Consider the following 15,966-nt stretch of genomic DNA (forward strand, 5'->3'; position numbering starts at 1 on the left):
GGCCTCCCTGCCTCCCCCCTTGTCACCGGCCTCCTCCCATCGCCGGCCTCCCTGCCTCCCCTCGCCTTCCAGCCTCCCTCCCCCGGCCCTGTCACCGGCCTCCCCCCGTCCTCCAGCCTCCCTGCCTCCCCCTTGTAAGCAGCCTCCACCGGCCCTCCAGCCTCCCTCCTTATCACCAGCCTCATTCCCTCCCCCCTAGGTCACCGTCCTCCACCCACCACCAGCCTCCCTCCCTCCCTCCTTATCTCCAGCCTCCTTCCCTCCCCCCTTGTCATCAGCCTCCACCCGCCTGTTGGCCTCTCTCCCACCGGCCCTGTCACCAGCCTCCACTCCTCCTCCAGCCTCCTTCCCTTCCCCCAGGTCACCAGCCTCCACCACCTGCCCATCAGCCTCCCTGTCACCGGCCTCCACCCATTCTCCAGCCTCCCTGCCTCCCCCCCTCACCAGCCTCCATCCACCTTCCAGCCTCCCTCCCTCCTTATCACCGGCCTCCACTCATCACCAGCCTCCCCCCGCCCTCCAGCCTCCCTCCCTCCTTATCTCCAGCCTCCTCCCTTCCCCTTCCCCGTCACCAGCCTCCCCCCGCCCTCCAGCCTCCCTCCCTCCCTCTCCATCACCAGCCTTCCCCCCACCCCTCCGGCCTCCCTGCCTCCCTCCGCGACGTATCGGGCCTCCCGGCACCTCGCGGACGAGGATGACGGCCTCCTGGCTGTCGCTGTCGGTGCGGACGGAGAAGGAGGCAGCCGGGGGGTGGTCGAGGCCGGGGCGGGGGCGGACCCAGTAGGTGACCTGGGTGTTGGCTCCGGCGTCGGGGTCCTCGGCCTTGACGCGGCCCACGATGGTGCCCACGGGCGCCGACTCCGCCACGCTGAACTGGTAGAGCTCTGGAGACCACCGGGGCGTCCGCTCACCGGCCCACCGAGTCACGGGGAGGCCCGGGACCCCCACCCAGTCCCGCCCGAGACCCCCGAGAGACCCCCGAGGCACTCCCCCCTGTCCCGCCCCAGACCCAGAAGCAGCGAAAGAGCCCCGGCTTGGGGGTCAGAGGTCACGGCTTCTAATCCCGGCTCCCCCACGGAACGATAGCACTTATTCAGCGCTTACTATGTGCAAAGCACTGTGTCTGCTGTGTGACCCTGGGCAAGTCGCTTAAATTCTCTGAGCCTCAGTGACCTCATCTGTCAAATGGGGATGAAGACTGTGAGCCCCATGGGGGACAACCTCATCACCTTGCATCCCCCCGGCACTTAGAACAGTGCTTTGCACATAGTAAGCGCTTAACAAATGCCATTATTATTATTATTATTATTAAGATCCCGGGGCTTGGGAGCCAAGGATGCGGGTTCTAATCCCGCCTCAGCCACTTGTCTGCTGGGTGACTTTCGGCAAGTCGCTTCACTTCTCTGGGCCTCAGTGACCTCATCTGGAAAATGGGGGATGAAGAAGACCGGGAGCCCCACGGGGGGACAACCCGATCACCTTGCATCTCCACAGGTGCTTAGAACAGTGCTTGGCACATAGTAAGCGCTTAATAGATGTTTGGTTTTGTTCTCTGTCTCCCCCTTTTAGACCGTGAGCCCACTGTTGGGTAGGGACTGTCTCTATATGTTGCCATTTTGTACTTCCCAAGCGCTTAGTACAGTGCTCTGCACACAGTAAGCGCTCAATAAATACGATTGATGGATTGATTGATTAATAGATACCATCATTATTATTATTATCCCACAGAATGATCCTTGAGAGACCCAGAATCCCCTCTCGGCCCAGCCTACCCTGAGATGTCTCTGGTCCGTCCCACAGAGAGATCCCCGAGAGACCCGGGACCCCCGTCCGGCCTACCCCGAGATGTCTCTGGCCCGTCCCACGGAGAGACCCCCGAGAGACCTGGGACCCTGGCCCGGCCTACCCCGAGACGTCTCTGGCCCGTCCCAAGGAGAGACCCCCGAGAGACCTGAGAGACCCCCGAGAGACCTGGGACCCTGGCCCGGCCTACCCCTAAACGTCTCTGGCCTGTCCCACAGAGAGACCCCTGAGAGACCCGGGACCCCAGCCCGGCCTACCCCGAGACGTCTCTGGCCCGTCCCACGGAGAGACCCCCGAGAGACCTGGGACCCTGGTCTGGCCCACCCTGAGACGTCTCTGGCCTGTCCCAAGGAGAGACCCCTGAGAGACCCGGGACCTCCGCCCAGCCCGGCCTACCCCGAGACATCTCTGGCTCGTCCCACGGAGAGACCCCCGAGAGACCTGGGACCCTGGTCCGGCCTACCCCGAGATGTCTCTGGCCCATCCCACGGAGAGACCACCGAGAGACCCAGGACCCCAGCCCGGCCCGGCCTACCCTGAGACGTCTCTGGCCTGTCCCACAGAGAGACCCCCGAGAGACCTGGGACTCTGGCCCATCCCACGGAGAGACCACCGAGAGACCCAGGACCCTGGCCTGGCCCGGCATACCCCGAGATGTCTCTGGCCCGTCCCAGGGAGAGACCCCTGAGAGACCCGGGGCCCTGGCCCGGCCTTACCCGAGATGTCTCTGGCCCATCCCACGGAGAGACCCCCGAGAGACCCGGGACCCCCGGCCTACCCCGAGACGCCTCTGGCCTTGTCCCACAGAGAGACCCCCGAGAGACCTGGGACTCTGGCCCATCCCACGGAGAGACCACCGAGACACCCAGGACCCTGGCCTGGCCCAGCCTACCCCGAGACATCTCTGGCCCGTCCCACGGAGAGACCCGCGAGAGACCCGGGACCCCGGCCCGGCCTTACCCGAGATGTCTCTGGCCCATCCCATGGAGAGACCCCCGAGAGACCCGGGACCCCGGCCCGGCCTACCCCGAGACGTCTCTGGCCCGTCGCATGGAGAGACCCCTGAGAGATCTGGAACCCCCGCCCGGCCCGGCCTACCCCGAGACGTCTCTGGCCCGTCCCACAGAGAGACCCCCGAGAGATCTGGGACTCTGGCCCATCCCACAGAGAGACCCCCAAGAGACCCAGGACCCTGGCCCGGCCTTACCCGAGACGTCTCTGTCCCATCCGATGGAGAGACCCCCCCCTGAAGCGTCCCGGGACCCCCACCCGACCCAGTCTACCCCGAGACGTCTCTGCCCCGGCCCCCCTACTCGGGGCGAAGGGTGCGGGACGGGGACGGGAGTGTGCGTAGGGGGGGGATCTTACTGTGGGGGAAGCGGGGCGGATTGTCATCGACGTCGGTGACAACGACGGTGACGGTGGTGGAGCCCGAGAGCCCCCCGAGCTGGCCGGCCATGTCCGTGGCCCTGACCACCAGTTCGTACCGGTCCCGCGTCTCCCGGTCCAGTTCGGCGGCCGTGCGGATCATGCCTGTCGGGGCGGAGGGGTCAAGGGTCAAGCGGCGGAGCGGGCCCGTGGGAGCCGGGGGGGTCGGAGGTCAAGGGGTGGACGAGCTTGGGAGTCAGAGGTCATGGGTTCAAATCCCAGCTCCGCTGTGTGACTTTGGGAGAGTCACTTCACTTCTCTGCGCCTCAATTACCTCATCTGTAAAATGGGGATGGAGACCGTGAGCCCCACGTGGGACAACCTGACCACCTTGCATCCCCCAGTGCTTAGAACAGTGCTTGGCACGTAGTCAGTGCTTAACAAACGCCATCATTATTATTATTATTATTCTCTGCGCCTCAGTGACCTCATCTGTAAAGTGGGGATGAAGACCGTGAGCCCGCCGTGGGACAACCTGATCACCTTGTAACCTCCCCAGCGCTCAGAACAGTGCTTTGCATGTAGTAAGTGCTTAATAAATGCCATCATTATTAGTATTATTCTCCGGGCCTCAGTTCCCTCCTCTGTCAAATGGGGATGAAGACCATGAGCCCCATGGGGGACAACGCGATCACCTTGTATCTGCCCCGGCGCTTAGAACGGTGCTCGGCACATAGTAAGCGCTTCACAAATACCATTATTATGATTGTTATTATTATTAGGGCCCGGGGCCTGGGAATCAGAAGGTCCTGGGTTCTAATCCCGGCTCCGCCACCCGTCTACTGGGTGACATGCGGCAAGTCGCTTCCCTTCTCCGGGCCTCAGTTTCCTCATCTGGAAAATGGGGATGAAGACTGTGAGCCCCCCGTGGGACGACCTGATGACCCTGTATCTGCCCCAGTGCTTAAAACAGTGCTCGGCACATAGTAAGCGCTTAACAAATACCATTATTTTTACTATTACACAGTTATTAGAGAAGCAGTGTGGCTCAGTGGGAAAAGCCCAGGCTTTGGAGTCAGAAGTCACGTGTTCAAATCCCCGCTCTGCCAACTGTCAGCTGGGTGACTTTGGGCAAGTCACTTCACTTCTCTGTGCCTCAGTTCCCTCATCTGTCAAATGGGGATTAAGACTGTGAGCCCCCCGTGGGACAACCTGATCACAGTGCAGCCTCCCCAGCGCTTAGAACAGTGCTTTGCACATAGTAAGCGCTTAGTGAATGCCATCATTATTATTATTATTATTATTCTCTGGGCCTCAGTGACCTCATAATAACAATAATAGTATTGATTAAGCGCTTACTATGTGTGAAGCACTGTTCTAAGCGCTGGGCACTGTCAAAGAGGGATGAAGGCCGTGAGCCCCGCGGGGGACAACCCGATGACCTTGTCTCTACCACGGTGCTTAGAACAGTGCTTGGCACTTAGTAAGCACTTAACAAATACCCCAATTTATTATTATTATTATTATTATTATTATTATTATTATTATTATGCCTGTGGGGGCCAAGGGGGCGGGGGTCAGTGGGGCGAATAGAGATGTGAAGGTGGGTGGGCAACCCCTGGAAGTCCTCGAGGAGTGTGAGAGACGTGGAGTGAGTCCTCTACACTTCTGGCTCCTCGTGGGCGGGGAACGTGGCCACCGACGCCGCTCCACTGGACTCTCCCAAGCGCTTCGCACAGTGCTGCGCACACAGTGGACGCTCGGAGAATCCCGCCGACGGTCGTGTAGGAAGACGACGTGGGCGGCCGAGAGAAGCGTGGACCGGAGAGGGGAGAGACGGGAGGCCGGGAGGTCGGCGAGGAGGCCGAGGCCTCTCCGCGTCCGCCCTGTCCCCGGGCCCAGGGGTCACTCACCCGTGTCCGCGTCCACGGTGAAGAGTCCCTCCTCCTCCGGGAGGCTGTAGACTAGACGGGCGCTGCTGCCGTAGGAAGGGTCGTCAGCGTCCGACGCGGTCACCTGCATCACCGGGGTGCCTGCGGCCGCCGGACAGCCCGGCCCGGGGTCCCATCAGTCCCGCCCGCCCTCGTCCCATTGGGAGCGAGCCCCCGTCCCGTCCGGTCCCCACGGGGTTGGGGAGAGCATGGGGACGGTGGGGTGGTCTCAGCCCCATTTTACGGAGGACGAAACCGAGGCCCAGAGAGGTCACGTGAGTCAAGAGAGGTCACCAGCAACACGGAGGCCCAGAGAGGTCAAGCGAGAGGTCACCCAGCCAGCCGGATTAGAACCCACGACTCCCTACCTCCAATTCAAGCTGATCCCCCCGGGGTCTGTTGGTCTTTGTTGGGGGGAGAGGGGTCCCCCAAGGTTGGGCTGGGGGAGTCCTGGCTCTCCTCCGTCCCTCCCCCGGCCCCCAGACGGGGCCCCGGCCCAGATGCAGAACACGTAGGCGGCCGGAGAGCCGGTAAATTGGATAAAAGTCCATCAGACGGCCGCAATTAAGGTATCGATTTTGGCCGCCGCCTCGTTAAACCGGTCTCTGGGCTCTGTGGCTCGGATTTGACATCTCGGGCTGGGCAGGACGGACCAGAGTCCGGGACGCGAGGGCTGCCCCGGGCCGGGAGTCCGGGGGAGTGGGCGGATGGGGGGCCGGGGGGCAGATTCCCGCAGGTGGGGCTGGCCGGCAGACACCAAGGGGCACACGGCGAGACGGTAGGCCGGAGGAGATGGGAAGAGAGACAGAAGTGAGGAAGGGGAGACAGGCGGCCGGCCAGTAGGCCCACAGGCCCACGGAGAGGCCAGAGGAGCCGAAGGGCGGACGGATGGGCGGATCCGCCCATGACAAGCTCGTCTGCCGGGTGACCTTGGGCCGATCGCTTCACTTCTTTGGGCCTCGGTTCCCTCATCTGGGAAATGGTGATGAAGGCCCAGAGCCCCACAGGGGACAACCTGGTGAACTTGGATCGGTCACTTCGCTTCTCTGGACCTCGGTTCCATCATCCGGATAATGGTAATGAAGGCCGGAGCCCCACGGAGGACAACCTGGTGACCTTGGATCGGTCACTTCGCTTCTGTGAACCTCGGTTCCGTCATCCAGAAAATGGTAATGAAAGCCGGGAACCCCACGGGAGACAACCTGGTGACCTTGGATCGGTCACTTCACTTCCCTGGACCTCGATCCCGTCATCCGGATAATGGTAATGAAGGCCGGAGCCCCACGGGGGACAAACTGGTGACCTTGGATCGGTCATTTTGCTTGTCTGGACCTCGGTTCCGTCATCTGGATAATGGTAATGAAAGCCGGGAGCCCCACGGGAGACAACCTGGTGACCTTGGATCGGTCACTTCGCTTCCCTGGACCTCGGTCCCGTCATCCGGATAATGGTAATGAAGGCTGGAGCCCCACGGGGGACAACTTGGTGACCTTGGATCGGTCACTTCGCTTCTCTAGACCTTGGTTCCATCATCCGGAAAATGGTAATGGAAGCCGGGAGCCCCACGGGGGACAACCTGATGACCCCGGCGCTTAGAACGGTGCTGGGCACATAGTAAGCGCTTAATAAATACTGTAGTCTGTTTTGTTGTCCATCTCTCTCCTAGACTGTGAGCCCGTTGTTGGGTAGGGATCGTCTCTGTTGCCAGACTGTACTTTCCAAGCGCTTAGTCCAGTGCTCTGCACGCAGTAAGCACTCAATAAATACGGCTGAAAGAACGAATGATGCCGAGAGCTCAGTGCCATAGGTGCTCGATAAATGCCACTTATTTATTTGATTGAATGAGACTCGGAAGAGTTTCCTACCTCCTTTGCTCCTCTGACGAAGTCTATCTGTTTGATTTCTCCATGATTAGAGAAAAGCACATGTAGATCTTCTCTACAAGCGCATCTCTCCATCTCTTTTCCCTTCCTTCTACCTTCTCTCCTGCCCCCAACCTCCTTCCAACTTCTAACGCCCCTCTTCTCCCGCCCCCCGGGCATCCATCTCAGCCCATCCAACCGTCCGTCCTCTTCCAACCCCACGCCGGGCCCTCCTTCTGTCCATCTGCTCGAGATCTGGCCTGGCCTGGGAATTACCAGGAGAAGGACCAAAGTTGGGGGGCCCAGGACAATTGGGGCGAACCCTGGATCTCTCCAGGCCTCTCGGCCTGAGAGGTGTTTTCGTTGGGGGGGTCGCAGCCCCAAGTCCCGGAGGCCACACTGGTCTCCCCCTCTTTGATCGGTATTTATTGAGCGCTGTACTAAATAATAATGATGGCATTCATTTATAATAATAATAATAATGATGAGGATGATATTTGTTAAGCGCTTATTCAGGGTCAAGCACTGTACTAAACGCTGGGGCGGATACAAGCTAATCAGGTTGGACACAGTCCCTGTCCCACAGGGGGCTCACGCTCTTCATCCTATACTATTATTATTATTATTATTATTATTATTATTATTATTATTTGTACGCACAGTGGACCCAGGGACCCGGACACCACCATCCTCTAACCTCCAAGGAAGGAACTTCTCTGGCATTCCAGCTCCCCCATCCTTCTCTGTCCCCTCTGGCTCTCCCATCCTTCTCTCTCCCCTCTGGCTCTCCCACCCCGCTTTCTCCTCTTCGACTCCCCAATTTTGCTCTCTCCCCTCTGGCTCTCCCACCCCACTCTCTCCTCTTCGACTCCCCAGTTTTGCTCTCTCCTCTCAGGCTCTCCCACCCCACTCTCTCCTCTCTGGCTCCCCAATTCTGCTCTTTCTTCTCTAGTTCTCCCACCCCACTCTCTCCTCTTTGACCCCCCAATTTTGCTCTCTCCTCTCAGGCTCTCCCACCCCACTCTCTCCTCTTTGACTCCCCAATTTTGCTCTCTCCTCTCAGGCTCTCCCACCCCACTCTCTCCCCTCTGGCTCCCCCATTGTGCTCTCTCCTCACAGACTCCCCCACCTCACTCTCTCCTCTTTGGCTCCCCTAGTCTTCTCTCTCTTCTCTGGCTCCCCTATTCTGCTTTCTCCTCTCTGGCTCCCTCAATTTTGCTTTCTTCCCTCTGGCTCCTCCAACTCACACTCTCCCTTCTGGCTCCCCCATTCTGCTCTCTCCTCTCAGGCCTCCCCACCCAACTCTCTCCTTTCTGGCTCCCCCATTCTGATCTCTCCTCCCCTGCTCCCCCATTCTGCTCTCTCCTCTCAGGCCTCCCCACCCAACTCTCTCCTTTCTGGCTTCCCCATTCTGCTCTCTCGTCTCAGGCCTCCCTACCCAACAACTCTCTCCTTTCTGGCTCCCCCATTCTGCTCTCTCCTCCCCTGCTCCCCCATTCTGCTCTCTCCTCTCAGGCCTCCCCACCCAACTCTCTCCTTTCTCTCCAATTCTGCTCTCTTCCCTCTGGCTCCTCCACCCAACTTTCTCCTCTCTGGCTCCTCCATTCTGCTCTCTTCCCTTCTGGCTTCCCCATTCTGCTCTCTCGTCTCAGGCCTCCCTACCCAACAACTCTCTCCTTTCTGGCTCCCCCATTCTGCTCTCTCCTCCCCTGCTCCCCCATTCTGCTCTCTTCTCTCAGGCCTCCCCACCCAACTCTCTCCTTTCTCTCCAATTCTGCTCTCTTCCCTCTGGCTCCTCCACCCAACTTTCTCCTCTCTGGCTCCTCCATTCTGCTCTCTTCCCTTCCGGCTCCCCAATTTTGCTCTCTCCTCTCAGGCCTCCCTACCCAACTCTCTCCTCTCTGGCTCCCCCATTCTGCTCTCTCCCCTCTGGCTTCCCCATTTTGCTCTCTCCTCTCAGGCCTCCCCACCCAATTTTCTCCTTTCTGGCTCCCCCATTCTGCTCTCTCCTTTCCGGCTCCCCCATTCTGCTCTCTCCCCTCTGGCTCCCCGATTCTGCTCTCTCCCCTCCTGCTCCCCTATTCTGCTCTCTCCTCTCAGGCCTCCCCACCCAACTCTCTCCTTTCTGGTTCCCCCATTCTGCCCTCTCCCCTCTGGCTCCCCCATTCTGCTCTCTCCTTTCTGGCTCCCCCATTCTGCTCTCTTCCCTGTGGCTCCACCCCCTTGCTCTCTCCTCTCTGGCTCTCCCATTCTGCTCTCTCCTCTCAGGTTCCCCCACCTCACTCTCTCCTCTTTGGTTCCCCCATTCTGCTCTCTCCTCTCAGGCCTCCCCACCCAACTGTCTCCTTTCTGGGTCCCCCGTTCTTCTCTCTCCTCTCAGGCCTCCCCACCCAGCTCTCTCCTCTCAGGCCTCCCCACCCAACTGTCTCCTTTCTGGGTCCCCCATTCTTCTCTCTCCTCTCAGGCCTCCCCACCCAGCTCTCTCCTTTCTGGCTCCCCCATTCTGCTCTCTCCTTTCTGTCTCCCCCATTCTGCTCTCTTCCCTGTGGCTCCTCCCCCTTGCTCTCTCCTCTCTGGCTCTCCCATTCTGCTCTCTCCTCTCAGGCCTCCCCACCCAACTTTCTCCTTTCTGGCTGCTCCATTCTGCTCTCTCCTTTCTGGCTTCCCCCATTCTGCTCTCTTCCCACCCCGCTCTCTCCCTTCTGGCTCCCCCCACCCCACTCTCTCCCCTCCGGGTTCCCCCAGCTCCCTCTCCTCCTCCACAGACAGCCGGACCACCCAGACCGGAGACCGGACGGGGTCCTGACAAAGAGATGGAGGAACGCGTTGGCGGTTCTCAGAGTTTCGCATCCGCCTGTTGACATTTATTTTAGCTCAATGCTGCCAAGACGGGAGACATAATAAGTGTCTTCAGGTCACTCAGTGTCATATGTGGAGATAACGAGGTCCCAGGAGGCTGAGAGATCGGGGGTTGGGGGGAGAGACACAGAGACATCTAGAAGAGAAGAACTGGGGAGATGCAAACACCAAACCCCAGCCCTCTCCAGCGTCCCACCACCCTGCGACTGAGTAACGTTCGCTGGCTCTTTGGGCCTTACAGGTGGGAAGACCGAAGGCCAGAGATAATAATAATAACAAGAAAAACAATAAAGGTGAGATCTGTTAAGTGCTTACTATGTGCCAAGCACCGTTCTAAGTGCTGGAGTAATAATAATAATAATAATAATAATAATAATAATAATAATAATAATAATAATAATAATAATAATAATTGTTAAGGGCTTACTATGTGCCAAGCACCGTTCTAAGTGCTGGAGTAATAATAATAATGATAATGATATTTGTTAAGCGCTTACTATGTGCCAAGCACCGTTCTAAGCGCTGGAGTAATAATAATAATAATAGTGATATTTGTTAAGCGCTTACTATGTGCCAAGCACCGTTCCAAGCGTTGGAGTAATAGTAATAATAATAATGATATTTGTTAAGCGCTTACTATGTGCCAAGCACCGTTCTAAGCACTGGAGTAATAATAATAATAATGATGATGGTTTTTGTTAAGCGCTTACTATGTGCCAAGCACCATTCTAAGCGCTGGAGTAATAATAATAATAATGATGATGGTATTATTTGTTAAGCGCTTACAACGTGCCAAGCACCATTCTAAGCACTGGAGTAATAATAATAATTATGATGATGGCATTTGTTAAGCACTTACTATGTGCCAAGCACCGTTCTAAGCACTGGAGTAATAATAATAATAATGATGATGATGGCATTTGTTAAGCGCTTACTATGTGCCAAGCACCATTCTCAGCGCTGGAGTAATAATAATAATGATGATGGTATTTGTTAAGCACTTACTATGTGCCAAGTACCATTCTAAGAGCTGGAGCAATAATAATAATAATGATGATGGTATTTGTTAAGTGCTAACTATGTGCCAAGCACCATTCTAAGCACTGGAGCAATAATAATAATGATGATGGTATTTGTTAAGCGCTTACAATGTGCCAAGCACCGTTCTAAGTGCTGGAGTAATTAATAATAATAATAATAATAATAATAATAATAATATTTGTTAAGCACTTACTATGTGCCAAGCACCATTCTAAGCACTGGAGTAATAATAATAATAATAATAATAATAATAATAATAATAATAATAATAATATTTTTTAAGCGCTTACTATGTGCCAAGCACCATTCTAAGTGCTGGAGTAATAATAATAATAATAATAATAATGATGGTATTTGTTAAGTGCTTACAATGTGCCAAGCACCATTCTAAGCACTGGAGTAATAATAATAATAATATTTGTCAAGCACTTCCAATATGCCAAGCACTGTTCTAAGCCCTGGAGATAGAAGGTCGTCGGGTTGTCCCCCGTGGGGCTCCCAGTCTTCATCCCCATTTTCCAGATGAGATCACTGAGGCCTGGAGAAGTGAAGTGACTCGCCCAAGGTCATGCAGCGGACAAGTGGCAGAGCCGGGATTAGAACCCGTATCTTCTGACTCCCAAGCCCCAGGCGCTTGCCACTAAGCCACGGTGCTTCTCTGATAATTGTGGTATTTATTAAGGGCTTACTATGTCCCAGGCACTGTACTGAGCACTGGGGTGGAGACGAGCTAGTCGGGGGTACCCAGTCCCTGTCCCACATGAGGTTCCCAGACTGAATCCCCATTTTCCAGAGGAGGGAACTGAGGCCCGGAGAAGTGAAATAATAATAATGATGGCATTTATTAAGCACTTATTATGTGCCAAGCACAGCTCTAAGCGCTGGGGAGGTTACAAGGTGATCAGGTTGTCCCACGGGGGGCTCACCGTCTTCATCCCCATTTTACAGAAGAGGTCACTGAGACTCAGAGAATAATAATAATGATGGCATTTATTAAGCATTTACTAGGAGCAAAGCACTGTTCTGAGTGCTGGGGAGGTTACAAGGTAATCAGGTTGTCCCACGGGGGGCTCACCGTCTTCATCCCCATTTTCCAGATGAGGGAACTGAGGCCCAGAGAAGTGAAACGACTGGCCCAAAGTTACACAGCTGACAAGTGGCGGAGCCGGGATTTGAATGCAATGACCATCTCAAGGTCACACGGCAGGCAGGTGGCAGAGCCGGAATTAGAACCCATGACCTCCTGACTCCCAGCCTGCTGCCAAGTGTCCCCACAGGCGACGGGGACCACAGGGTGGACTCAGCTCATGGCCTCGCGCCATCCCACTTCCCCGCAACCTCCCGGGTCAGGGGTCAGAGGTCAGGGGGCAGGCACAGGGAGAGGCAGGAGAAAAGAGGAATGGGCAGTGGGGAGGAAGGGCAGGGAGGTGACTGGAGGAGGAGGAGGAGAGGGAGAAGGAAGAGGAGGAGGAGAGGGAGGAGGTGGAGAAGAGGGAGGAGGAAGAGAAGAAGGAGAGGAGGAGGGGAGGAGGAAGAGGGGAAGAGGAAGAAGAGCAGCAGAGTGAGGAGGAGGAAGAGAGGGAGGAGGAAGAAGAAGGTGAAGGGGAGGAGGAGGAGCAGAAGAGTGAGGAGGAGGAGGAAGAGGAGAATGGGAGGAGAAGGAGAGGGAGGAGGAAGAAGAGGAGAAGGGGAGGAGGAGGAGGGGAAGAGGGAGAAGGTGGGAAAGAGGGAGGAGGAGGAGCAGAAGAGTGAGGAGGAGGAGGAAGAGAGGGAGAAGGAGGAGGAAGAAGAGGAGAAGGGGAGGAGGAAGAGGGGAAGAGGGAGGAGGATGGAAAGAGGGAGGAGGAAGAAGAAGAAGGGGGAGGAGGAGGAGCAAAAGAGTGAGGAGGAAGGGGAAGAGGAGAATGGGAGGAGAAGGAGAGGAGGAGGGGAAGAGGGAGGAGGAGGAGCAGAAGAGGGAGGAGGAGGAGGAAGAATGGAGGAGGAAAAAGGAGAAGGGGAGGAGGAGGGAAAGAGTGAGGAGGAGGAAGAGGGAAAGAGGGAGGAGGGCAAAGGGGAGGAGGGAGGAGGGAAAGAGAGGAGGGGAAGAGGGAGGAGGAAGAGCAGAAGAGTGAGGAGGAGGAAGAAGAAGGAGAAGGGAGGAGGAGGAGGAGCAAAAGAGGGAGGAGGAGGAGGAGGAAGAGGAGAAGAATGGGAGGAGAAGCAGAGGGAGGAGGAAGAAGAGGAGAAGAGGAGGAGGAGGGGAAAAGGGAGGAGGAGGAGGAGCAAAAAAATGAGGAGGAGGAGGAAGGGAAGGAGAGGGAGGAGGAAGAAGAGAAGGGGAGGAGGAGGGGAAGAGGGAGGAGGAGGGAAAGAGGGAGGAGGAGGAGCAGAAGAGTGAAGAGGAGAGAAGGAGGAGGAGGAGGAAGAGTGAGAGGAGGAAAAAGAGGAGAAGGGGAGGAGGAGGGAAAGAGTGAGGAGGAGGAGGAAGAGTGGGAGGAGGAAAAAGAGGAGAAGGGGAGGAGGAGAGGAAGAGTGAGGAGGAGGAGGAGGAGGGAAAAAGGGAGGAGGGAGGAGGGAAAGAGAGGAGGGGAAGAGGGAGGAGGAGGGGAGGAGAAGGGGACGAGGGAGGAGGAAGAGGAGCAGAAGAGTGAGGTAGGGAGGAGGAAGAGGAGCAGAAGAGTGAGGTGGAGGGGAGGAAGAGGGGAAGAGGGAGGAGAAAGGAGCAGAAGAGTGAGAAGGAGAAGGAGGAAGACAGGGAAGAGGAAGAAGAGGAGAAGGGGGAGGAGGAAGAGGAGGGAGCGCTCAATAAATACCATCGGTAAATCGATAGACTGTCAACCTGTTGTGGGCAGGGACTGTCTCTCTTTATGGCCGTTTCGTACTTTCCAAGCGCTCAGGACAGCGCTCCGCACACAGTAAGCGCTCAATTAATACCATCGGTTAATCGATGGTACCCAAGAGTAGAGGAGGAGGAGGGAACGGGGAGGAGGAGGGGAGGAAGAGGGGAAGAGGGAGGAGAAAGGAGCAGAAGAGCAGACCCCGTGGGACAAACTGATCACCTTGTAACCTCCCCACCGCTCAGAACAGGGCTTTGCACATAGTAAGCGCTTAATAAATGCCATCATTATTAGTATTATCATTAAATCCCGGCTCCGCCACTTATCAGCTGTGTGACTTTGAGCAAGTCACTTCGCTTCTCTGGGCCTCAGTTCCCTCATCTGGAAAATGGGGATGAAGACCGTGAGCCACCCCGTGGGACAAACTCATCACCTTGTAACCTCCCCACTGCTCAGAACAGTGCTTGGCACAGAGTAAGAGCTTAATAAATGCCATCAATATTATTATTATGATTAAATCCCGGCTCCGCCACTTAGCTTTGTGACTTTGGGAAAGTCACTTCTTTTCTCTGGGCCTCAGTTCGCTCATCTGGAAAATGGGGATGAAGACGGTGAGCCCCCCATGGGACAAACTGATCACCTTGTAACCTCCCCACCGCTCAAATCAGTGCTTTGAACATAGTAAGAGCTTAATAAATGCCATTATTATTATTATTATTATTATTATTATTATTATTATTATCATTAAATCCCGGCTCCTCCACTTGTCAGCTGTGTGACTTTGAGCAAGTCACTTCCCTTCTCTGGGCCTCAGTTCCCTCATCTGGAAAATGGGGATGAAGACCGTGAGCCCCCGTGGGACAACCTGATTACCTTGTAAACACCCCACCGCTCAGAACAGGGCTTTGCACAGAGTAAGAGCTTAATAAATGCCATTATTATTATTATTATTATTATTAAATCCCGGCTCCGCCACTTGTCAGCTGTGTGACTTTGGGCCAGTCACTTCCCTTCTCTGGGCCTCAGTTCCCTCATCTGGAAAATGGGGATGAAGACCGTGAGCCCCCCGTGGGACAAACTGATCACACTGTAACCTCCCCACTGCTCAGAACAGTGCTTTGCACAGAGTAAGAGCTTAATAAATGCCATTATTATTATTATTATTATTATTATTATTATTATTATTAAATCCCGGCTCCATCACTTGCCAGCTGTGTGGGCAAGTCACTTTGCTTCTCTGGGCCTCAGTTCCCTCATCTGTAAAATGGGGATGAAGACCGTGAGCCCCCCATGGGACAACCTGATCACCTTGTAACCTCCCCAGTGCTTAGAACAGGGCTTTGCACGGAGTAAGTGCTTAACAAATGCTATAAAAAAAGATGGTGCCCATTAGGCGCTCCAAACACCGTTCTAGACGCCGGGGGGAGATACAAGGTCATTTGTTCACATTTATTTATATATGTTTGTATGCATTTATTACTCTATTTATTTATTTTACTTGTACATATCTATTCTATTTATTTTATTTTGTTAATATATTTTGTTTTGTTCTCTGTCTCCCCCTTCTAGACTGTGAGCCCACTGTTGGGTAGGGACAGTCTCTAGATGTTGCCAACTTGTACTTCCCAAGCGCTTAGTACAGTGGTCTGCACAAAGGAAGCACTCAATAAACACGATTAATTGATTGATTGATTGATTGAGCGCTTACTGTGTGGGGCTCACAGTCCCCGACGTCCAGAGGAGGTCACCGCGGCCCAGAGGGACGAAATGACTTGTCCAAGGTCACCCACCCAACGGGCGGGTGGAGGAGCCGGAACCTGTGACCTCAAAATGTCTCTATATGTTGCCAACTTGTACTTCCCAAGCGCTTAATACAGTGCTCTGCACACAGTAAGTGCTCAATCAATACGATTGATTGATTGATTGACTTGTCCAAGGTCACCCACCCACCGGACGGGTGGAGGAGCCAGAACCCGTGACCTCGAAATGACTTGTCCAAGGTCACCCACCCAACGGGCGGGTGGAGGAGCCGGAAACTGTGACCTAGAAATGTCTCTATATATTGCCAACTTGTACTTCCCAAGCGCTTAGTACAGTGCTCTGCACACAGTAAGTGCTCAATCAATACGATTGATTGATTGATTGACTTGTCCAAGGTCACCCACCCACCGGACGGGTGGAGGAGCCAGAACCCGTGACCTCGAAATGACTTGTCCAAGGTCACCCACCCAACGGGTGGGTGGAGGAGCCGGAAACTGTGACCTAGAAATGTCTCTATATATT

At 55.4% G+C, this 15,966-nt stretch overlaps 1 protein-coding gene across 1 annotated transcript in view; it reads right to left on the bottom strand.

Moving 5' to 3' along the window:
- Positions 1–15,966, bottom strand: part of CDH22 (cadherin 22) — a 70,147-nt gene that overhangs the window by 33,653 nt on the left and 20,528 nt on the right. The window contains exons 3-5 of the mRNA XM_038750380.1: positions 5,085–5,204; positions 3,172–3,336; positions 682–884 (exon numbers count right to left, since the gene is read on the bottom strand). Of these exons, the coding sequence (XP_038606308.1) occupies positions 682–884; positions 3,172–3,336; positions 5,085–5,204 (488 nt within the window). The remainder of the gene's footprint in view (positions 1–681; positions 885–3,171; positions 3,337–5,084; positions 5,205–15,966) is intronic.

This window comes from Tachyglossus aculeatus, chromosome 8 (assembly GCF_015852505.1).
Source record: "Tachyglossus aculeatus isolate mTacAcu1 chromosome 8, mTacAcu1.pri, whole genome shotgun sequence".
Taxonomy (NCBI): Eukaryota; Metazoa; Chordata; class Mammalia; order Monotremata; family Tachyglossidae; genus Tachyglossus; species Tachyglossus aculeatus.